This window comes from Taudactylus pleione, unplaced genomic scaffold (genome assembly GCF_031769625.1).
Source record: "Taudactylus pleione unplaced genomic scaffold, aTauple2 ptg000106l, whole genome shotgun sequence".
In the NCBI taxonomy this organism is placed as follows: Eukaryota; Metazoa; Chordata; class Amphibia; order Anura; family Myobatrachidae; genus Taudactylus; species Taudactylus pleione.
In genome coordinates this window covers 1058265-1083367 of record NW_028284508.1, presented here as the reverse complement: position 1 = coordinate 1083367, position 25103 = coordinate 1058265, and the positions used below count along the sequence as shown (strand labels likewise).

Below are 25103 nucleotides of genomic sequence, written 5' to 3'. Positions count from 1 at the left end.
TAGGCTGGTACAAGACCTTAGAGGTGTTAATAAGGTAGTAGAGAGCCAATTCCCCGTAGTGCCGAATCCAGCTGTCATTTTGATGCAAATCCCACCAAATGCAACCCATTTCACTGTCACTGACCTCTGTTCAGCTTTCTTCTCTGTGCCTCTCCATCCTGACTGTCAGTATCTATTCGCATTTACATACAGAGGTTTACAATACACATGGACACGATTACCCTAAGGTTTCATAGACAGCCCCAGTATCTTCTCCCAGGCATTGCACGACTGTTTACAATCTTTTCAACCTGCCAATGGATCTGTTCTAATTCAATATGTGGACGATTTATTGCTATGTTCTGACTCGTTTATGTCATGTTTGAATGATACTAAACTTTTGTTACTTCATCTCTCACAAACAGGACACAAGGTGGCTAAGGACAAACTACAGCCATGCCAATCCAGAGTAAAATATTTGGGACACTGCCTAACCCAGGGGTTACGACATCTTACAACAGATAGAATCCAGGCCATACAAAACATGACACTGCCGCAGAATCAACAGAAAATTCGTACCTTCTTGGGAATGTGTGGATACTGTAGAATGTGGATCCCAGGTTTTTCTATTTTGGCCTTGCCTTTACAGGAATTAGTCTCTTCCTCAAAGCCCGATCGTGTCATACACACAGAGGAATCAGAACAGGCTTTCCTTAATCTTAAGGATAGTCTGACAAGAGCTCCTGCATTGTGAATACCTGATTATGAAAAACCTTTTGATTTGTATTGTACGGAAGCCAATGGTTGTGCTGCAGGTGTCCTTACACAAAAACATGGTGTTGCCAGTAGGCCCGTAGCATACTACAGTGCCCAATTGGACACGGTAGCAAGATCACTCCCCACCTGTTTGAGAAGTGTAGCAGCTACCTCTTTATTGGTGAGTAAAAATGAGGACGTAGTATTGGGCCATGATATGATTGTCTACACTCCCCATGCTGTATCTGCTCTGTTGAACTCAGCTCAAACCAGACACGTCTCTTCGGCTAGGTTCACCAAATGGGAACTAGCTCTAATCGCTCCTGCAAATATTACTGTTAAACGTTGCAGTACGCTGAATCCAGCAACATACCTACCATATGTACAACATGATGTACAAAGGGTGGAAGGAGAGGAGTTGCTGGCGGGAGTTGAGTTCGGCAGACATAATGATACGCACGATTGTATGACATATCTGAATCTGACCTTTACTGCTAGACCTGACATACATGACACACCTTTAGAGAATGTGGATGTAACTTTTTATACGGATGGGAGTTGTCATAGACAGACACAGGTGAGTTATGCTGTTGTAAATGACACAGACACCATAAAAGCTAAACCTCTCGGTCCTCCTCGCTCAGCCCAGGTGGCAGAGTTAGTAGCACTAACTAGAGCGTGTGAACTGGCAGCAGACAAATCTGCTAACATTTACACTGACTCGAGGTACGCGTTCGGGGTGGTGCACGATTTTGAGGCTCTATGGTGTCTGAGAAATTTTATGACAGCAGCAGGCACACCAGTTGCACATTCCTGACACACAAAACATCTTTTAGAAGCAAGCCAACTGCCCAAAGCAGTGGAAGTAATTAAATGCAAAGCCCACACATGTGAGGATGACCCGGTGTCACTGGGCAACAACAGAGCTGATGAAGCTGCAAAATGGGCAGCAGGGTTAAAAATGTTTCCTCCAACTGAAACAATTATGTCATTTCAAACTATTGATATGCTGAAATTAATTGAGATGCAAAATTTGTGTTCAATTCAGGAAAAATCCATTTGGAAGTCCAAGTGGTGTGGGCAAGAGTCCTCTGGGCTCTGGAGGGACGGACATGGTAAGCCAGTAGCCCCCAAGGCATATTACCCCAGCCTGGCTGAGGCAGCACATGGTCTGACTCATCTGGGTAAACAGGGTATGTGCAAGTTGGTGAGGGCATACTGGTGCGCACCAGGTTTTTCTTCACAAGCAGAGAGATAGCAATGTCCTGTCTGACCTGTTTGAGAAAGAACATAGGGAAAGCGATCCCTACCGAACCGTCCCACATTCCACCGACTGATGGACCTTTCCAGGTGATACAAATTGATTTCATCCAATTACCACCCTGTAGGAACCTCAAGTATGTATTAGTGTGCACAGACGTATTTTCTAACTGGGTTGAGGCTTACCCAGCGGCCACTAATACTGCTGCGTTTACTGCTAAGAAAATAGTTCAGGAATTTGTATGCAGGCACAGTATCCCTAAACTCATCGAGAGCAACAGGGGAACCCATTTCACAGGTGATGTTTTTCAAAATATGTGTAAGCTGATGGGTATTAATAGCTGACTTCACACCCCCTACCAACCGCAAGCCAGTGCCAAGGTAGAGAGGATGAACGGGACTATTAAAAATAAGCTAAGTAAAATCATGGCAGAGACTGGACTAGGATGGCCAGAAGCTTTACCTTTGGTCCTACATAGCATAAGGACAACTCCTAGACCTCCTCTGAATCTGTCCCCATTTGAAATATTGTTCGGTAGACAACCTCATTTGATTATAAGTCCACAGGAAGATCCTAAAGGGTAACAACGAGGTAACTGTGAAGTATCTTATATCAATGAGTAAGCAGTTAAAGCAACAGCAGCAGAAACTGAAATTGTTGTCTAATGATATGCCTGAAACGAACTGTCATGATGTTGAACCAGGAGAATATGTAATGATCAGAAATTTCTTGCATTCAGGTTGTTTGACTGATCGGTGGGAAGGTCCGTACCAGGTGCTGCTGACGAGTACTACATCTTTGAAGGTGGCCGAGAGAGATACCTGGGTCCATTCCACTCACTGCTAAAAGGTCAATCAACTGGTGGAGAAACAAGTCGGAGACAAAGCTGATAGCGTAGATCTGTCGCTCGCGAGCTTGTTCCGGGAGGATTGAAAAGGTCGTACTAAGATACCTGAACTAAGAGAAACTTGCAGGTCTTGTTGTGACAATGGCCGGGCCTGCTGTGTTCATTTTCATATTCTCTTTTAAAGTGTTCACCATCCTGGTCAGTCCGGGGATATCCAGTGTCTGTGATGGGGGACCGATTGAGGAAACGGGAGCTGATGGCAGTGCTGATGGAGTAGAATCAGGAGGAGTGCAATGCCAATCAGGGGAGTGTCTTTCCAATCTTAGTACTGTTATTGTTAAAAGAGCTGTCATTCCGGATACTCGGGGAAGGTGTGGAGGGTTATCGTCTGAAGATTCCTGTATTTGTGAGCTTTGTGGGTCCCTAGTTGATGAGAACTGTATCCAATGGTGCCAACCTAAATATAATCCGTACTTGGGTGGGTATCCTCTAGAGGATTATCATAGCATGGTAGGCAAAGTGTTAAATCAAACTGATTGCTGGGTGTGTTCACATGTGCCCCAGGGACAGCATAACGTAGGGTTGGTGCCATTTCCGCTGAATATCACGGAAATTTTAGAATTACAAAAAGGGAAAACATTGGATGGAAAATTCCTCTCATCCAAACCACCTCATTTCAAACTCTATCAATTCCAAGTAGATAGATCACTTTTGTGTTTAAACATAACCAACCCCAATAAACCCGGGAGTTGGGAAGTGATGGGGAATAATCAGACGATGACCTTCTCACAAAGAGCTGATAATGAGTCCTTAAACCATGATCTATTGTGCTCCATTAAGTCTGGTGGGAAACATTTTAGGTATCGGTATACATTGAGTTCCACCAAAGAAATTATTGGTAAGGTGCCAAATGGTTATTGTGCTAAAATAATACAGCCAGAAACTTGCATGTACCAGATGGAAGACCCAGAAATAGGATTGTTTGCAAGGGAAATGTGCTTAATGATAATGATGCATACCATTCCTTAGGTTCTCCCTGATAATGTATATTTCATCTGTGGAAGAAAAGCGTATAAATGGCTCTCCCCGAGTTCCGAAGGTTTGTGTTACCTGGGAAGAGTAGTCCCAGAAGTTATGACCCTCACACATGTTGAAATGCCGAGTATACATAAAAACACACCATCACCATATCTTCACACACAATATGAACACAGAGGCAAAAGAAATATGGTACCTGGTGATATACATAAAGCACTCAGTTAATCAGTGAGACAACTGGCTTTCAAGTTCTGGTCGCATTGGACCCCACCAGGATCGCTCGGGGTACATTAAATTTTAGATATATCCAGGAACTTGCTAAATTAATAGATAATATCACTGAGATGTACGATGACACATTCAGGTATACAGGGAGAGAATTGCAAGCGTACAAGAAAGAACTGGTGCAACACAGGCTAGTGTTGAATTATTTAACTGCTGTTACTGGAGGGTATTGCGTAACTTTGGCCACCCAATTTGGAGTAAAATGTTGCACCTATGTCACCAGTGATACCAGCGACCCTAAGGAGGTGATAGACCCTAAGATGGATGAAATTCTGCAGCTAAAGTGGGAATTTCGCAAAAACCATAACGCTTCAGTGGCTGAAGTAGGGGAAAAGATAGAAGGATGGGTGTCATGGCTGAACCCAGTAAAATGGTTCTCAGGTCTAGGGGAATGGGTCCTGGAAGTGATCGCCAGCATAGGCAAGTTCTTAATCCTTATACTGATTGTCATCATAATAATTGGCATATGCGTCCGGTGTGTTCCTATTGTGTTGAAGTGTGGAAAATGTAGAAACAGAGTGAAACGAAAGAATGAAACTATGATGGTGGTCAGTAATGACAATATGTATACTGAGGTAAATATAGAACTGCATTGCAACCCTGAACTAGGAAATACAATCGTTTGATGTATTATATTTAGACATGCATAGAATGTATTATTGAAATGTTATTCATAGAACACCTCAGATGATGTAAAGTCTCAATTCCCCTTCAAGACTGCTATTATAAGACTGGTGCATTCCCACACCTTTCACATGATCTTCCAAGATCCGCAGTGTGCGTATAATAGTAGTTTTATGTCCCCACCTAGAGACACATTATTGATGTATAAAGAACCACCTTGTGCCATCCCATAATAACACCAAATAATATGTAAATGTAAGCCTAAATTAAATTCTAATAGCAGATTGTGATAGCATGTTTGCTATCAAAGGGTGGACTGTCGAAGCTGAATAATTGGCTAAGACAAGTTCAGTTTAAAATGTAATCGCATCGACGCCATCTTGCGAATGGCCACAAGACTCCATCTTGAAAATGAGATCGCAAGACGCCATTTTGCGAATGGCCGCCTAAGCGCCATTTTAGATAAACTCACATTTTAGTACATGTGGCGATAATACTAATAGCACCACGCGATTGCATTTTTCATTATTTCCCATACGCACATTAATACATACAATAGCGCTGTTAACTAGTCGCATATTAGCGAATGCTTGTCATTGTCATTATTATGATGACTTTGTATGAAACCGCTGTTTTATTAGCTTTATGCGCACGCATCTGCCCCGAGTTAACTAGCATCCTTATATCAAACCCTCAATACCCACACATTACATATCCACACATAAGGTTTAATAAGCTTTAAATTGTATGACTTAAGTTGGTTCAGTTAGTTTAAATGCTGAGAAATAAAGATATTTGATAACTAAGGTATTATACATGCTAAACAAGTCATGTTTGGAGTTGTACTGATGCGTATCCTTTTTACAGTATTCTGGTGTTATCGGTGGGGAGATCGCATCATGCATTCCCGAGTTATGGATTGCAGAGCCTACAAGCAACAAAATGTATATTTTAGAAACTGTTAGGATGCTGCAGGAGGCGTGAAGAGGAAGACCCCCAGCTGTTAGAGGCAGGGAGAGTCTGTTTGAACCAGCCTGTTAAATGTGCTGTAACAGATGCTTCACCCCTGGGAACCAATGATATCAGCAACAGACTTCCCTATTGTCCTGTTTATTCTGGGGGGGTATAAATATGAGTGCACGAATGCTGGTTCTGAGTCTTCGTGCTGAATGCTGAATGACGAGGGGTCTCTTGCTGATGCCTATCTCTGGGTCCGGAAGCGCCTGCGTACGTATTCTGTACTTGGGGTCTGTATAATTTCCTTTTGCGCCTAAATTGTGTCTTGATCAATTGCGTGTAACTGTCTGAACTTTTACCTGAATATCACTTGTGCTTTGGAACCACAGATTCCACATCTAAGTCTTTATTTATGGTATGACTGCGTACGCAAATTAGCGTCATCCTTAGAAGGTATAGGCAGGACATTAGAAGGTATAGGCAGGACATTAGAAGGTATACGAAGGTGTGTATAGAGGTTCTGATCCAGTATCGTTAGCTATTACAATTATCTTTATTTATACAGCATCACAAAGTGTTCCGTGGCATCGTAAAGAGAAATGTACAATTATAAACACAAACAGAACAAAAAAAAAAAAGGTTCAAACAGACAGTACAAAGGGAAAAATGATATTCTTTCTAAATAAAATCACAGCTAAGTCCCCCGGGGGGTGCCTAACCCTAAGTCCCCCCCAGGTGCCCTAACCCTCCCCCCGCTGCTGTCCGCTCGGGGCGCCCGGCATCCCTTCTATCGCGATGCCGGGCGCCTGTCTCCCGTCATCGGGGAAATGACAGGCATCTAGATATAGACGCCCGGCATTTCACCCACGCCGGGATATGACAGTCGGGAAGCCGGCTGTCGGTATTAAGGCAGCCGGCTTCTCGATTGTATACCATGTATTATGTACAGGGGGAGGGAGCCTAAATCTTGGAGTATCTATTTAGATTATACACTTCATTATATCTTTAAAAGTCTGTCCCACAAACATCACTTAATAAATATGTTTATAGAATTAAGTATCTTATCTTTTGTTCAAATACTGTATATTTTTCAAGCTTAGAAACATTTCTAGTTTAATAGATTACCATCTGTTTATCATACAATCAGGGGTATTCAATATGGGTGCGATAACATCGTTTTTTGCGTTAATATCGCACTTTTTATCTTTTTTGCGTTAATATCACTGGTTTTAGTTTTACACCGTATTAAATTTCAAAGACTTATCGCAGTTTTGAAAAGTCTTTGCTAAAAAACGGGGATAAGTTTTCACCATTGAATAGGTGTCGAAAAAAAGTGCAGAATTGGGGTTTAGGGGTGCAGGCTTTAAAAAAATAGCCTGCACCCCTGAGAATGACATTTAAAAAAGAACTGTGTCAAAAAAAGTTTTAAAAAAAAATAGGGACACCCCAAAAAATTAAGTTAAAGATTGGGGTGAAAAAAAAAATGGGAAAAAATTGTTTAAGTATAGGGAAATAGGTTCAGGGCTATTCTGCAAGTATGCGGCAGGTGTTTTCTAGAATAGAATTATAGCGGCAGGTGCACAAATGCAGAATTTTTAAAAACTTACTTTAGGGACTTAAAAATATGCTAGTACCCATTTTCATGTACCCCAAATTTGATGGGACCACTTAAAAAAACAAAAGAAATAACCTAAGTCCCCTTCTGCATCACTTCTTCAATGTCGGGGAAAAAACACCTGCTGCGGCTATTTAAAACCCCGACTTTCAATTAAAGGCTAAAACGGGGTACCCATAGTGATCCCCCATGTTTTTACAACTTTAGGGGGGTCTTACAATTATTTTAAGGAAAAATTCGTAACTTTATGCAAATCCAACTCCGGAGTTTCTCGTTTTCGTTAATTTCATTTTGAATACGGGGATAAGCGGGAGTGCGCACCATACCTTTACGCAGAAAAAAACTCCGATATGAAACGTGAACTTCGCCAGGGAAGTTAACCTTTCATATTGAATACCCCTCAATGTCAGTAATCTTATCACCACCCTCCCTTCTTTCCACTGAGTAATCTGTATGGTCATTTTAATGTGAATTAATTCACCTATTCACCTGAGGCAAGGCAGTAGTTTGGCACCCCCCCCCCCCCAAAAAAAAATAAAAAAATAAATACAAAAACAGACAAAGAGGGCGTTCTTCTGCACACATGCTCACGAAAAGGGGGTTTGTTTCATGACACTGTAATGCCCCTTACACATTATGCCACACTAAGTAATGCCCCTTATAACACATTGTGCCGCACAGTCACGCCCCCTTATAACACATTATGTAACACAGTAATGCATCTTATAACACATTATGCAATGCCCTTTATAACACATTATGCCACATAGTAGTGTCCCTTACACATTGTGCCACACAGTAATGCCCCTTACACATTATTCCATAGTAATGCCCCTTACATATTTTGACACACAGCAATGGCCCTTATAACACATTTTGCCACACACAGTAATGCCCCTTACACATATCCTTTCCCCCTTGCCCTCCCTCAGCCATGGCATGCACCTTTTAGCCCCCTAAGTCTTCTCAGCCATAGCACCTGCCCTAGCAAATAACTCTCCCCTCCCCCCCACAGCAATCTGGGCATACCATTGTGCAGGAGCTGAAGATGTGAATGGAAGCAGCTCTGATGTTTCCGAGCAGCAATGTCAGCCTCCCTGCCCTACTCCCTCTTGCACTCAGTCGCCTTCCTCCAGCTACAAACCCTGTATATAATATAGGCACACCAGAAAAAAAACACCGCTTCTGGCTTACCTCAACACCGGACACAGGCAGGACTCTATCCGTAATCTCTACCTGGCCCTGCTCACTGGTCTTACTGCACCAATGCACAAGGCATAGCTCACACCCATTGGCTGGGGGCCCGCCCAGCATCACTGCAATGGAGCTGCCTATTAACCTCTAGCAGATGCACATTACTAGGTAGGAGGAGTTTGGTGATGGGGAGGAACGGTCATGGTGGTTGGCTGATCCGCACAGCTGAGGAAGATGTCGGAGCAGCATGCCAGCCGTTAATATACTACATCTGGGGCTGGTGAGTGCACAGACACAGCCACAGTGAATGCCAGCCAGCCCAAACCATTGGATTTTGGACCAGCCCAGTCCTCCCCTGGACATGCCCCCTCAAATCCGGCACCCAAGGCACATGACCCCCCCCCCCCCTAGTTGCAACCCTGTGATGAGATGATTAATTTATGGTATAAACTTTGCTCTACAAACCACACATATTGTCCCAGGAGTAACATAGGGTGGAGGTGGATCTGCCCAATGGCTGCCTCACTTTCAGTTATGTGAAGTACACGAGTAACTGCATACACCCATTTTACACAATAGACATCCAGATAAGATTAGATTTCACTTATTTTTATTCTTGTAAAAAAATGTTTTTAATACAATGAATCGCATGGTTGAACATATATCCTATGTGTGGTCATTTCCATAGGAGTACATGCTGAAGATGCAATAACACTTACAACTGCTTACCAAAAGCGCCAGCAACATCTAAATAAGCACTATCATTTATATTCTAATGTCAGCAGTTATTAGTCAGTGAATGACCCCTGGCAACAAAGCATTTTACACTATTTGCACTCTCACTCTGTCCTTTATATTTAGAAATAAAACCTGTTTTAGATTTGTTGAGTATGTATACATAATGTCACACTATCATAAATATACACAAAAGAATATGCAGGCTGTCATTACAGGAACTGAAATGCTTCTTTCTTGAATACCAGATCCAGTCATACTTTGTGGTGGTACAAATTTTCGGAGACCTAAGCGACAAGCGGAACTCAGCTCCTCTTCTGGAATTCCTTCCTCAGAAGGTTTCAAGGACAGCTGGTCATCTCTAACCTAAAACATTTAGACAAATACATTTATATACCTAAATAAATCATATAATGAGTAGTTAACAAATTATAATTCAGTGGCTTTAAAGTAACAATTAAAGTAACTCCTTTTTAAATAATATTTATAATATATCAATATTTAAATAATATTTATATATATTTATGAGATACTAGCTGTTTTACCCGGTGTTGCCTGGGCAAGTCCGTGACCAAACGTCAGAATGAAATTGAAAGAAGATTTTGTATGCGGACATATGAGTGACATTTAAAGTAATCAAACCTATAGGAAGAAATGTTTACTGTGAACGAAGTGAAAATGGCTGTGCCAACTGACGTGCATCATCACTGGACGCTCACGTGTAAATGGCTCCGTGACTGTCAGCACTACAGAACTGCTCATAATGTGCTCTGTGCGGAGGAGGTCCATGCTGCGCATGCGCATTGGAGTTGGTATGCCAGTACCTCTAACAGTGAATGTGAACAGTGGGCCTGATTGGCAGAATACTGTTTGCTTGCAGCTGCGAGTACTTAAATCTGCCAGACGGCAATGCTAAGGAGGTCAAAGCACAAGTACTGTGTCAACACTTTTTCTAAAACAGATCCTAACATCTCCTAAGGCTTTCCTTTCAATGTTGAGCTGCTTACAAGTTATCTGCATTGTGTGGGCTTTCAGCTATTATGAATAGTGGTCTCGGACAGTATCTCCACTCTCTAATCTCTTTAATTTATGGCTGTAGACTATCTACAATTACCAGCAATCAGTAGACATGACATGTTTATTGTAGCAGACTCCTACACATTGTGTCCGAAGATGCTGACATACTATAAGCATTGTGGATTTTACTATATGCAGCTACTCCATTCCTAAGTTCTGTGGTAAGCAATTTCCTGCAGCACATTGCCTGAAACCTGTGTATATATTTTTTTACTTGAGCTTACTTTGTATCAGAGAGATACAGTACTAACTATCAATTTGATTGTGCTAAATGTTTGTTTTTTGGATGGCAGTCATTGGAATGTAACATATTTGGCAGGTCCGTAGCTAGGGTAGTGCGACCATTGCCTTCGCACAGGGCACCACAGGTCAGGGGGCGCTGTTTGGGCCTGTAAAATTTCTGTTTATAATCATTCTCACTTATAGCTTCCTCTTATTTCATCCCCAGCATCTCCTGGCCTCTCCTATCTCTTCCCTGGCCCTTCCCCATGAGGCAATTCCCCTTTTTCGGGTGCATCATGTCCCTTTGAAAAATGAGGGGGGCGCCAATGCTCTTTCTGGCACAGGGCACCAAAAAGTCTAGCTACGGCTCTGATATTTGGTATGTATATCTCTAATTGTATGTTTACAATGAAATGTGCATTATATTTCAAGTGAGCTATTCTGGGACATGGCTGAATGTCTGTGTAACTAGCAGCACTACAGATCTCTCTATTATGAACTCTGTATAGTGGGTTCCTTGCACACATGCACGTTGGAGTTGGTATGCCAGCACCTAAACAACATGAAAACACATAGCCTATGTTCTAACCCGGTCTGTAAACTTTTCTTGTGCAAATTGTCAAGTCTATCGATTTAAAAGTTTATCCGTGATTGAGCAACAAACATACTTTTCATTTTTATATATTAGTAGAGATGATAGAAATATTGCTACTGCATGAGCAGAGTTTATTTATTGTATTAAATTTACTATATGTAAACATTGATAGGCATTACTAAACTGTGGGTATTACTTTGCTTTGCAGGGGTGTGGTCTATTTTGTTAACATTCATAATGTTGACATTCATCATAACTACACTGATGAAATGTCAACATTAATAAAATGTATTCAATAGGTTCCTGGTGGAGTAGCAGTGACTTACCTGGTACAGCGACAGCTTCCTGATGACTTTCAGAGGATAATCTGGCACTTCTGACAGTGAGTATGCCTAACCTTTACCCCTAACCCTTTCCCTAGGGCCTAACCCTCACCTCCCGTAGCCTAGTCCTAACCCTCCGGTCCCTGCAGAATGTCGACATGCTGACGTAATGGGGATGCCAACATTTCAACATCATAAGTGTCAACATTGTGGTATCCACATTATGACTGTAGCGTTCCTGCTAGGCCGTTTCAGCAGGGCGCCGCGCCCTATTTCTGAAGGACAGAAAGCACCCAGCCCTACAGCGAAGCACCCCGCTGAAACAGCCTGTGGGTTCTGCCCTCCACCCGCGGGCCACAGTGTCCTGCGGGTGGGGAAAAGTCAGAGTAGCAGTCACCGCCATTGAATGGATGACGGGCGCATGCACCCGGCATCCATTCAGAGTGACTGTGGCGCTTGGGGGCTGCCCGGCAAGTCCGTAAGTGCCGGTGTACGCCCCCAAAAGTGACAAAAAGGGGATGTGTCATAAGACTCGCCCCCTTTCCATTGGCCAGACCCCTTTTCGGTTGGGTGCAGAAGTGCCCTTGCTCTAGGTCCAGCGCCCTGCTGCCGCCGGACCTAGAGTGAACACTGACTGCATCCCGTTTTGCAGTGGTAAATGAGTTTCAATGTACAAATCAGACCCAATATAATACATGAGATTAGATTGTGATTGTATGAGGCATAAACGGAACAAGGTAATGTGTAACATGCAAATTAACATTCCCCTGAGTAAGGGTAGCACATCTTCAAGTCTTGTGAATATGACCCAGAATAACATTTTTATCTTCATCCAGAACCAACCATCATGTGTGGATTATCAATTTATGTACAATGCTGTAAAAGCTTCATTACAGTTTTATACATAAAAAATTACAGTATGTACGGTGTTGATAACCTACTGTATTATGGTAAAAATGTTTCACAAGAATTACTAAAAAGACAAGTAAAAAATAATACAAATATAGGACGATACATACAGTATGTGTCCATATTCACCTTGGCTCAAATCATGGCAAATACAGAAGCCCTGTTTGGTGTGCCATGGACTTTGCGTCTTACTCACATTACTAATGCAACAAAAGTACAAGGAAAGGGACTACTGTAGCTGGCATTTCATGTTCTTCTGTGTCCAACTCAGTTGGTAATCTATGTTAAAAGGCAAAAGAGACAGTTCCGATATGAGCGGCTACTTCATGCCTCATGCCATGTATCATAATCTGAGACCTAATACCAATTCCTCTGCAACAAAAGTACTAATCTAACATGCCAGGTACACTGTGAGAGACTTTGTATGTGGCTGTAATGCGTATAAGATGCAATATTTAGGAAATAGATGTTCTGCCACTGGTAGCGATTTGTACTAACTCACATCAAGCTTCTCATGCCATATGGTGTAAAAATGCTAGGTGAATGAGGACACATCTGTAAAAGCTAATACATTCTGAGAGCTGAGTAAGTTCATGGGCACTGTAAGCAGAACACAAATATTTTCAGTAGTTTTAAGACAAGAAAGTTCATATCCATACTTGTATATTAGAAGGACTTTAATGTACCATTACACTTACAATCTATTAGACCAGGTCTAAGGGGCCTATTTATCAACGAGTTTTATCATACGCAACAAGTGATAAAACTTGTTGCGTATGATAAATGGTGCTCAAGCCTATCGGCTCCCAACTGTTATTTTTCAAACAGATGACAGTTAGGAGTTGATTGGCTGGAGCACCATTACAATACACAAGTTTTATCACTCGTTGCGTATAAAAGGGCAAAGGGCTCAAGTTGACAGTGCACATTTAATATATTTATATTCATACAGTATGCAGCAATGCTCCCAGTGGTAGACTGTCCTATAAATAGGCGGGAAGCACAGTGGCCTTAGGCAACCGTTTTCAAGGAAACCTCCCATAGTATGTCCATCACAATAGACAATCACCTGGATAAACAATGAAATCTGGTCACTGATGACCAGTACTGAAATAACATTTAAAATGTATGTACTGTAAAGAGTAAAATTATAATGTACAGAACAGTGTAGCTTTAAATACAGTATTAAATAGGAGAAAAGAGGCAATTGAGAAAATTGCAATAAACCATGAGTGATCCATCTGTGCATTAGTTACATTATATCAGGCACCATGAACCTGGAGTGTGCATCCTAGGAGTCCAATAGCTTGAAATAGCTGGCTTCCTGAAGATTGGATAGCCAAGCTGACCAGTATGTACAATATGGGGCTGATTTATAGTTACACACAGGTCAGTTTTGTGGATGGATCTTGCATTTTTTAGCAATGTGCATGCTCCATAGATGAACATACACAACTTTGATCAATTATGTAGGCACTTGATTTTACACTGCAAATGGTATTTGCCACAATAACCTTTTTTTCTATGAAATTCATCTTAATCATTATATTCAACTAATGCTCTAGAGTACTGTTTTGAAAGAGATTAATCTATTTTAATATTATCTCTTTTTTAATGGTGCACACAGCGCCCAGAGCTCATCCTAATAAATTATACAGGGCAGCCAGCATTATGTTATTATATTGGTGCACACAGCGCCCAGAGCTCATCCTAATAAATTATACAGGGCAGCCAGCATTATATTATTATAATGGTGCACACAGCGCCCAGAGTTCATCCTAATAAATTATACAGGGCAGCCAGCACTATGTTATTATATTGGTGTACACAGCCCCCAGAGCTCATCCTAATAAATTATACAGGGCAGCCAGCATTATATTATTATATTGGTGTACACAGCACCCAGAGCTCATCCTAATAAATTATACAGGGCAGCCAGCATTATATTATTATATTGGTGCACACAGCGCCCAGAGCTCATCCTAATAAATTATACACGGCAGCCAGCATTATGTTATTATATTGGTGCACACAGCGCCCAGAGTTCATCCTAATAAATTATACAGGGCAGCCAGCATTATATTATTATATTGGTGTACACAGCCCCCAGAGCTCATCCTAATAAATTATACAGGGCAGCCAGCATTATATTATTATATTGGTGTACACAGCGCCCAGAGCTCATCTTAATAAATTATACAGGGCAGCCAGCATTATGTTATTATATTGGTGTACACAGCCCCCAGAGCTCATCCTAATAAATTATACAGGGCAGCCAGCATTATGTTATTGTATTGGTGTACACAGCGCCCAGAGCTCATCCTAATAAATTATACAGGGCAGCCAGCATTATGTCATTATATTGGTGCACACAGCGCCCAGAGCTCATCCTAATAAATTATACAGGGCAGCCAGCATTATATTATTATATTGGTGCACACAGCGCCCAGAGCCATCCTAATAAATTATACAGGGCAGCCAGCATTATATTATTATATTGGTGCACACAGCGCCCAGAGCTCATCCTAATAAATTATACAGGGCAGCTAGCATTATGTTATTGTATTGGTGTACACAGCGCCCAGAGCTCATCCTAATAAATTATACAGGGCAGCCAGCATTATGTCATTATATTGGTGCACACAGCGCCCAGAGCTCATCCTAATAAATTATACAGGGCAGCCAGCATTATATTATTATATTGGTGCACACAGCGCCCAGAGCTCATCCTAATAAATTATACAGGGCAGCCAGCATTATATTATTATATTGGTGTACACAGCGCCCAGAGCTCATCCTAATAAATTATACAGGGCAGCCAGCATTATGTCATTATATTGGTGCACACAGCGCCCAGAGCTCATCCTAATAAATTATACAGGGCAACCAGCATTATATTATTATATTGGTGCACACAGCGCCCAGAGCTCATCCTAATAAATTATACAGGGCAGCCAGCATTATATTATTATATTGGTGCACACAGCGCCCAGAGCTCATCCTAATAAATTATACAGGGCAGCCAGCATTATGTTATTGTATTGGTGCACACAGCCCCCAGAGCTCAGCCTAATAAATTATACAGGGCAGCCAGCATTATATTATTATATTGGTGCACACAGCGCTCAGAGCTCATCCTAATAAATTATACAGGGCAGCCAGCATTATATTATTATATTGGTGTACACAGCGGTGCCCAGAGCTCATTCTAATAAATTATACAGGGCAGCCAGCATTATATTATTATATTGGTGTACACAGCGCCCAGAGCTCAACCTAATAAATTATACAGGGCAGCCAGCATTATATTATTATATTGGTGTACACAGCGCTCAGAGCTCATCCTAATAAATTATACAGGGCAGCCAGCATTATATTATTATATTGGTGTACACAGCCCCCAGAGCTCATCCTAATAAATTATACAGGGCAGCCAGCATTATATTATTATATTGGTGTACACTGTGCCCAGAGCTCATCTTAATAAATTATACAGGGCAGCCAGCATTATGTTATTATATTGGTGTACACAGCGGCGCCCAGAGCTCATTCTAATAAATTATACAGGGCCGCCAGCATTATGTTATTGTATTGGTCACCCACAGCTATGCGAGCGTCCAAGAGGCCGCTCCATTTTCATGTAGGAGGGCCCTGATTCAGAGCGAGCGCTCTGGTCAGAGCGTCCGGCTCTGAATCAGGCCCACAGTCCCCAGAGTTCCTCCTAGTGTACAGGCAGCATCAATTTACATTAACCTTTTATTGGTGCACTGCACAAGTGCACAGTCACACTGGTGCTGTAACTTAACTGCCCACAGTGCAGCCCAAAGCTCTCGAGTCCTAATACAGGAGTAGCATTAACCCTTGGTGCACACTGGTGGTGTTTCCGACAGTGCAGCCCACAGCTCCGAATACAGTGCAGTGTTAACCCTTTATTGGTGCCAATTCACAGCAGTGTGTAAAAAAAATAATATATATATATATATATATATAAAAATAAATAAATAAAAAGAACTTGTCTGTGTTTAGGGTCAGGCCATGCCATATCATTAATAATATATGCGCTGTGAGCCACAGTGTGAAGTTGTTGTCGACTGTTAAAAAAAACAAAAAAGTGTTTTTTTATGTAAAATGTGTGTGTGTGTTCACTGGGCAGTGCGCTGTAAATGTTACAAAACAACGTATAGTAGGTGTAGTCCACCATTAATATCAGCACTGCGTGTAGTTGTAATTTCTTGCCAAACTTTTAAATAAACCATAAACAAATCTTTTTTTTCTTCTAAAATGTGTGTGTTCACTGGGCAGTGCATTGTAAACGCTATAAAATAACGTATAGTGGGTGCAGTCCACCATTAGTATCACCGATGTGAGTCGATATGGATCACGATCAGTCGATAGAAGAGCAGTTGCAGCAACCAAGTACTAGTGCTGCAGCTGCTGCCAACAGTCATGACGATATTAGTTCTTTAACATCTACTAAAGTTGGTGCTCAAGGGCATAGACTAGGTGACTACTTCAAATGGTGGTAGTACCTTGCCCAACACAGAAAGTCTTCTCCACTGCACTGGACTAAGATACATTCCCCCTCCTCTCCTTAGATCATGGCTTGTTGTTTAGGTTTGGCTAGTTGTTGCTGTTTCTCCATTTTCTGAAGCATATAAAGGGTGGAATTCCACTTTGTTACCACCTCTTGCTTCATGGGTGGCATGGCAAATTGAACTGTGCTTGCAGGTGCTGTATGGTGAAAATGTCCCAAAAATTTTCAGGCCACAGACAGCATCTCCTGCATGCACCTATCATTTTAAAAAGAAAATTTGCACCACCAAGTTGATTTTGTGAGCAATACATAGGATGTGTTAGAATTCACCCAGCTGTAATGCTCTCACAATATTTGTGGCGTTATTAGAAATGACAAATTCTGAGGAGAGTCCAAGTGCTATGACATCCCTTAGTGTGTACAGGGCGGGCAACAGAAATCTTGGGGCCTGGTACACTTACAGCTCTGGGGCCCCCCCGACCAAGCAACTTTTTCTCTGTCAAATACATTTATCGCCAATGGGGGGGCAGAGAGAGACTGACTCTTACTTGAAGCTTGTTGTTGCTTGAAGCAATAACTGCCTGCCATGTGCTTGGAGGTCCTGTGTGCAAATGGCGCTTCACATCAGGCTGCCTGTTCCAGTTCCTGCTCCTCTTAGGTGGACCTCAGCTGCTGAGAGGAAGGAATGGCAAAGGACCCAGTAGCAATGTAATGATGTTGCAACATCATTCATATACAACCGGACAATGTGACAGGTGACCGGGAAGAGAGGCCGGGAGTGGACGGGCAGCTGCCGCTTGATGGATTGTTTTAATTTTGGCCACTTGGGCAGTGCCGGCCACCTCGTCCATCAGTTTATAAACTACAATTAGACCCCGCAGACCCATTTTTCCTCTCCGAACTTTGAGTCTAGAAGGTGTCAAAATCAGTGCAGAAAAAATGCGCTCGGGCTGAAGAACAAATTGTGGGCCTGATTCACAATGGATCGCTAATGTGATAGCTGCGATTATGCACGCAGCACCGCTGCGAAAATATGCTAATGAGTGCTACCACAATGCTTTCACACAGCCAGCATAGAGACATCCACTGCCGCCCACTATCGCTATCTCACATGCGTAATACCTTGAAGTCCTGCATATACATCAGTAACATCAGCCCCTCAGGCAGAATCACAGCAGGTCTGTCCTTACTCAGAAATTGTTTGAAGGGGGTCCTAGACTGCACACTCTGAATATATATAATGGGAGGTGCTACCTGTTGAGACTGTTAATGCAGACACAAAAAAAAAAAAATCACAGATGCAAAACTCCAATTATATACTAATTATATATATATATATATATATATATATATATATATAAAAAGGGGGGGTGGATTCGGCGCCAGTGAATATTAGTGACAAGTGTGAACAATTTAAAATGTTCGTATAAATAATGCGGATGAGCCCAAGTAGATATATCTAAAAGGGTGTCAGCTCCATATCAATAAAATGTAGTATTGGTGAAAATACTACTAAAAATTTTTAGAGAAAAAGGGGAGATTGACTTAGGGCGACAATACCGCTATTAACATATATTGAAAACCAACTTATAGTCTAAATAAAGTGCATATTATTGACACATTCACATGTAAAATATTAAATAACACCAGTTTAAAACCAAACACTAATTTAAAAGCATAAACCCTGCCATTAATATAGGCTAAATAGCCTTATATCATTCGGTTTAATGGCTAGTGAAAGTGCTTAATGCCTAAAGTGCATAAGTGAAAATAAATATATATACCAATATATAAATAAGAGATAATTTATTCTAAACACAAAAAGTTCATGACAGATGGTTCCCCCATGCACATTGGGGTAAACCTGATAGCATAAATACAATAAAAACAATTACAATAAATTAGTAAAAGATGAGGAGAAAACTGCTTATCTGATTAAAAGATATAGAGATTGTGCATAAGTCCTTAGGGAAAGAGCTAGGACCCAACGCGTTTCGTCCGCTGACTTCGTCCCCACATGTGAATGTGTCAATAATATGCACTTTATTTAGACTATAAGTTGGTTTTCAATATATGTTAATAGCGGTATTGTCGCCCTAAATCAATCTCCCCTTTCTCTCTCTCTCTCTCTCTCTCTCTCTCTATATATATATATATATACATTTTGCAATACATTTTGCAATAAATAGAAGTTTTTAGCATAATCATTTCCAAGGTTATGGGCCTACCCACCATATCCAGGTAACCTCTGTAGCGTAGGTCCCTAACATACAGGGGTTCAAATCCAGGGAGCAGGACACCCCCAAACCAGCTCACCCGAGCCACCCCAGGGCATCGCTCTAATAAGAAAGGTGAAGTGAAAAGTAAGAACGATAAGAGCAGCTACAGAAGTTGCTAACCTCGTATGCAGTGAGTACTTAAGCTGTGTATGCCATCGCAGTGGATAATTTATGCATGCCCATGCAACAGCGTTCAAACGGCCAGGCATGCCTGCGATAGCTCTGTGTGGTCTGTGTCATCGCAGTGATATCTTCGAGCACTACGATGCATTCACAGTACACAACAATCAGCCATCTGCGTACGCTTTAGCAGTTGTGATCCATGCTTAATCAGGTCCTGTGAGTTCAGAAATATCACAAATCTCTGTGGAAAGTCTAAGGGTGTCCACGAGTACTATGTGTGAGTCTGACATTTCAGATATTTTATTCGTAGAGGATTCTCATTCCACCATTTGTGCACCCATTGCCAATGTGAGCAGTATAAGTAAAGATGGTGACATAGAAATTTAGGATGCTACTGAGGAAGTGCAACAGGATGAGGGGGATATTTGTGTAGCTGATGCCGGTGCTAAGAAGGATGTTGATGATGATGTTGTTAGTGTAAGTCAGGCACCAGTGGAAGCAGTTCTTTCCTGTTATAAAAAGGCCATTTTCATGTCTGAGCATAAGACGAAAAAATTTGAATATAAGATAACATTTCTACGCATGCTATGTAGGGAATTTGAACACCCAACTTTCAATACAGTCAGATACTTAATACAAGTCCCTGAAGAAGGGTAACCAGCCACTATGCGTTGGACAAAGACAATTCTATCCATACCATCATCTATACATTGACTAACTACCAGCGAATTTACCAACAAATCCACTGATGCATGTGCACACCGGAGCTGCATAACAGAGCTACATCCCCCAAGTCTCCCCACTGGCTGGTGGGTCTAGTGGCTGGCCATGTTACCAGTCAGCTGGACCACTTGACAGCAAGGAAGCGTGGGCTCCGTCAGATGGCCTCGCGACCGGTGTATAGGAAGGATACACACACTCAACCAGGAGGCAGCGGGTCAACAATCATCCAGGACAGTGGAGGATCGTGGTAATTTGCAGGACACAGGGTAAGCTGACGGACCGGAGGGCACGGGACACCGCCCCTCCAGAACGCCACAACCTATATTGTTTCTGCTACTTTTCTCCTTAGAAATTGAGTTTTCATTGTATTTTCACTATCTATTTTGGATGCTCCATGTGACAATTAACTTATGCTTATGGTCATATCCATTGGTTCTTCTTAAAGGTGTTTCTGTTAAAGGATAGTTTATTGACAATTTCAAATGGACACAAACAGCCTCCGACAACCCTTTGTGTCCTTTTTCCCGCTGCATGCTAATCTAAGCTGCTAACATTACAGAGTACATTTTAATGTTTTAACTCTCTATAGTCCATAGTTTGCAGACGCATGTTGCGATCTTCTCACCGATGATACCGGAAATCTTTGTAGAGACAGTGGATCAGTACAACACCAAACACGGGGCCTGATTCAGAGCCGCTCGTTCGCTCCGAGCGATGTTCGCACATCTGCGCATGCGTATGGGTCGTAATACGCATGTGCGAACCAGTCAGTGCGGCCGGAATTCGTGTGCTCGCAAAATAGCGAGTGCCTGCTATTTTGAGTGACAGAATGAGTGGTAACCGGAGTGGTAACCGGGGAAGGATGCTTGAAAACGGGGAGTGGAGATCCGAACACAGGCGTGCCAAACGGTCAAAACGGGCGTTTTAAGGGTGTGCATAATTAACAAAGCAGCGTCATCAACCACGTCACTTGGTTGTCTTTTAGTCTGAACTGCTCGCATGATTGCGGTAGGAAAATGCTACCACAAGATTAGTGAGCAGTTCATACGCCATTCGATGTACTCGATTAATCTAATATATAGCGGAGATGACGTATGATGCGAGCGGCCAGGGGGCGTTTTTTCAAAATAACGACCGCATGTTTCGTTCGCTCATTCAGACATTAGAGGCGTCAACAGACCGCAAAAAGCGAGCGCTTAATTTAAATATCCGGCCCCTTTTTCAGAACGACCGTCCGCAAATAGCGTACGGCTCTGAATCAGGCCCTCGGTCTGCTTACCGTGTACTAAACCTTAGGTATCAAATAACCTTTATTACACAACATTAATAATTACTGCATAAACCTTGAATAGTACACCTTAATGCTAGGGAACCTTTTATGTAAGTGTGCAGTGTGTAAGTATTGGGGAATTGGGAAAAGACGCTAGTTAGCGTTGTGCGACTGTGTTTTGTAGAGTACACTATGGTGTGTGTTTTGCAGGGATAATCATTTTATATGTATTAGTGACTGTCTGTGTTTATGTAGTGAGGACTTTTAACTTCTTTCTATTGCGTGGGAATCGCACGACGCTAAATAATGGCATCGCCGTATGTACTTATAATGGCGAGTTTCACTAAAATGGCGCTGGGCGGCCAGTCGCAAAATGGTGTCTCATTGCCATTCGCAAAATGGCGTCGCCTCGATCTAATTTTAAACCGATCTTGTCTCAGCCAATTATTCAGCTTCGACAGTTCTTAGGCAAAATTGTGAGTGAGCCCACTCCCTTGGCTGAGAAGCAACCCCACACATGAATGGTCTCAGGATGTTTTACTGTTGGCATGACACAGGACTGATGGTAGCACTCACCTTTCCTTCTCCGGACAAGTGTTTTTCCAGATGCCCCAAACAATCTGAAAGGGGATTCATCAGAGAAAATAACTTTACCCCAGTCCTCAGCAGTCCAATCCCTGTATCTTTTGCAGAATATCAGTCTGTCCCCAATGTTTTTCCTGGAGAGAAGTGGCTTCTTTGCTGCCCTTCTTGACATCCTCCAAAAGTCTTCGCCTCACTGTGCGTGATGATGTACTCACACCTGCCTGCTGCCATTCTGCACTGGTGGTGCCCTGATCCTGCAGCTGAATAAACTTTCGGAGACATCCTGGCGCTTGCTGGACGTTCATGGGCGCCCTGAAGCCTTCTTCACAACTATTGAACCACTCTCCTTAAAGTTCTTGCTGATCCGATAAATGGTTGATTTAGGTGCAATCTTACTATCAGCAATATCCTTGCCTGTCAAACCCTTTTTCTGCAAAGCAATGATGACTGCACATGTTTACTTGCAAGTAACCATGGTTACAAATAGAAAGTATGATGGTCGCTCAAATCAGCTGAATGATATGTTTTGGATCTGTATTTTTTTTTTAAAAGTATAAAAACAGCTAAAATCACATAGTTTGTGGGTTTTTCTGCTCCTATGCTATTATTAACCTCAATAATAATAATTTCCACTCATTTACAGTCTAGGCTGAACATCTCACAATATTGTTTTTAGTCCAAAAGGTTGCACCGAGGTAGCTTGATGACTATGCTAAGTGACACGAGTGGGCGGCACAAACACATGGCCCATCTAGGAGTGACACTGCAGTGGCAGACAGGATGGCAGTTTGAAAAACTAGGCTCCAAACAGTACATAATGCACACAAAAAAAAGAGGTGCAAGATGGAATTGTCTTTGGGCCCTCCCACCCACCCTTATGTTGTATAAACAGGACATGCACACTTTAACAAACCAATCATTTCAGTACCAGGGTCTGCCACACGACTGTTGCTGAAATGATTGGTTTGTTTGGGCCCCCACAAAACAAGCTGGCAATGCATCTGTCCCTGCACAAACTGGCTCTACGGAGGCAAGATGTCCTCCTAATCCTCCTCATCCACCGATTCTTCACCCTCTTCAGTGGTGTGTACATCCTCATCCTCACAGAGTATTAATTCGTCCCCGCTGGAATCCACCACCAGAGGGTCCCTCTGTACGTTCTGGAGGCTGGTCTCCCTGGAAGAGTTGATAATTCATTTTTATGAACATCATCTTCTCCACATTTTGTGGAAGCAACCTCCTACGTCTTTTGCTGACAAGGTTCCCGGCTGCACTAAACACACTTTCGGAGTACACACTGGAGGGGGGGGGGGCAACTCAGGTAAAATAGAGCCAGTTTGTACAGGGGCCTCCAAATTGCCTCTTTTTCCTGCCAGTACAGGTTCGGCCTGTCTGACATCCCTACTTGGATGCTGTCACCAATGTAATCCTCCACCATTCTGTCAGTGGTGACAGTATCATATGCAGTGACAGTAGACATGTCAGAAATTGTTGGCACATCCTTCAGTCCGGACCAGATGTCCGAACCTTATGTCCAAACCTTGACTTATGACCCAGGCGCACGTTTGGCGCTGCTACTGTGTTGATGCACATGCAGCTATAGCGCACACAAGTCACAAACACAGAACAAAAATAGTTTTTTATTTTTTGGAGCACTTTGGGGTTACACCACCCTTTAACAGATTTATGGGACACAAGCGCATGCTTGGCACTGCTCCTTTGTGGATGCACGTGCGGCTACTGCGCATACATGTCGCACACAAACACAGAAAAAAAATTGTTTATTTTTTGTGGAGCGCACTTTGGGGGTTACACCACCCTTTATGAGATGAGCCAGCTGGCCCTTTACTTATGGGACATAGGCGCACGCTTGGCGCTGCTCCTTTGTTGATGCACGTGCAGCCACAGTGCACACAATTCACAAACACAGAAAATTATTTTTTATTTTTGTTGGAGTGCACTTTGGGGGTTACACCACCCTTTAAGAGATGAGCCAGCCGGCCCTTGATTTATGACACAGGCGCACACTTGGCGCTGCTCCTTTGTTGATGCACGTGCGGCTACTGATCACACAATTCATGAACACAGAAAAATAAAATATATATTTTTTTGGAGTGCACTTTGGGGGTTACAGCACCCTTTAAGGACAAGCCAGCCGGCCCTTGATATATGACACAGGCGCACGCTTGGCGACACTTTGTGAATTGTGTGCGCTGTAGCCGCACGTGCATCAACAAACACAGAAAAAATTATTTTGTTTGTTTGGAGTGCACTTTGGGGGTTACACCACCCTTTAACAGACGAGCCAGCCGGCCCTTTACTTATGACACAGGCGCATGCTTGGCACTACTTTGTTGATGCACGTGCAGCTACTGCGCACACAATTCACAAACACAGAAACATTTATTTTTTTATTTGTTTGGAGTGCACTTTGGGGGTTACAGCACCCTTTAATGGACAAGCCAGCCGGCCCTTGATTTATGACACAGGCGCACGCTTGGCGCTACTTTGTTGATGCACGTGCGGCTACTGCGCACACAATTCACAAAAACAAACATTTATTTTTTAATTTTTTTTGGAGTGCACTTTGGGGGTTACAGCACCCTTTAACAGACAAGCCAGCCGGCCCTTGATTTATGACACAGGCGCATGCTTGACGCTACTTTGTTGATGCACGTGCGGCTACTGCGCACACAATTTTTTAATTTTTTTGTGGAGTGCACTTTGGGGGAGCACCCCTGATGGACAGATCACCCCCTGGACAACACTACAGCACCCCTTTGGGACTACAGCCTTTATGGGACACTGCACAACACAGTCCAGCCAGCCCCTATAGACTTTGGAGTGGACACAGCCCCTACGGACAACTGACTGCACAACACAGCCCAGCCAGCCCCTATGACAGCAGCACAACACAGCCCAGCCAGCCCCTATGGACAACAGCAGCACAACACAGCCCAGGCAGCACCTATGGACAACAGCAGCACAACACAGCCCAGTCAGCCCCTATGGACTGAGTGGACACAGCCCCTATGGACAACAGCAGCACAACACAGCCCAGCCAGCCCTAGCTCCCACCCTCCCTCTTCACTGTCCACAGCCAGAGTGAGAAATGGCGCCGATGCGGGTACCTTTTATAAAATCCAAAACCCACGAGATCCGGAAGGCGGGA

General features: G+C 42.7%; 1 protein-coding gene across 6 annotated transcripts in view; it reads right to left on the bottom strand.

The window, feature by feature from the left end:
• Positions 1-9149: 9149 nt before the first annotated feature.
• Positions 9150-25103, bottom strand: part of LOC148525498 (dipeptidase 2-like) — a 243976-nt gene continuing 228022 nt past the window's right edge. For all 6 annotated transcript variants that reach the window (XM_088470911.1, XM_088470909.1, XM_088470912.1 and 3 more), the window contains one exon: positions 9150-9657. In XM_088470911.1, the coding sequence (XP_088327037.1) occupies positions 9469-9657 (189 nt within the window). In that variant the 3' untranslated portion in view covers positions 9150-9468. The remainder of the gene's footprint in view (positions 9658-25103) is intronic.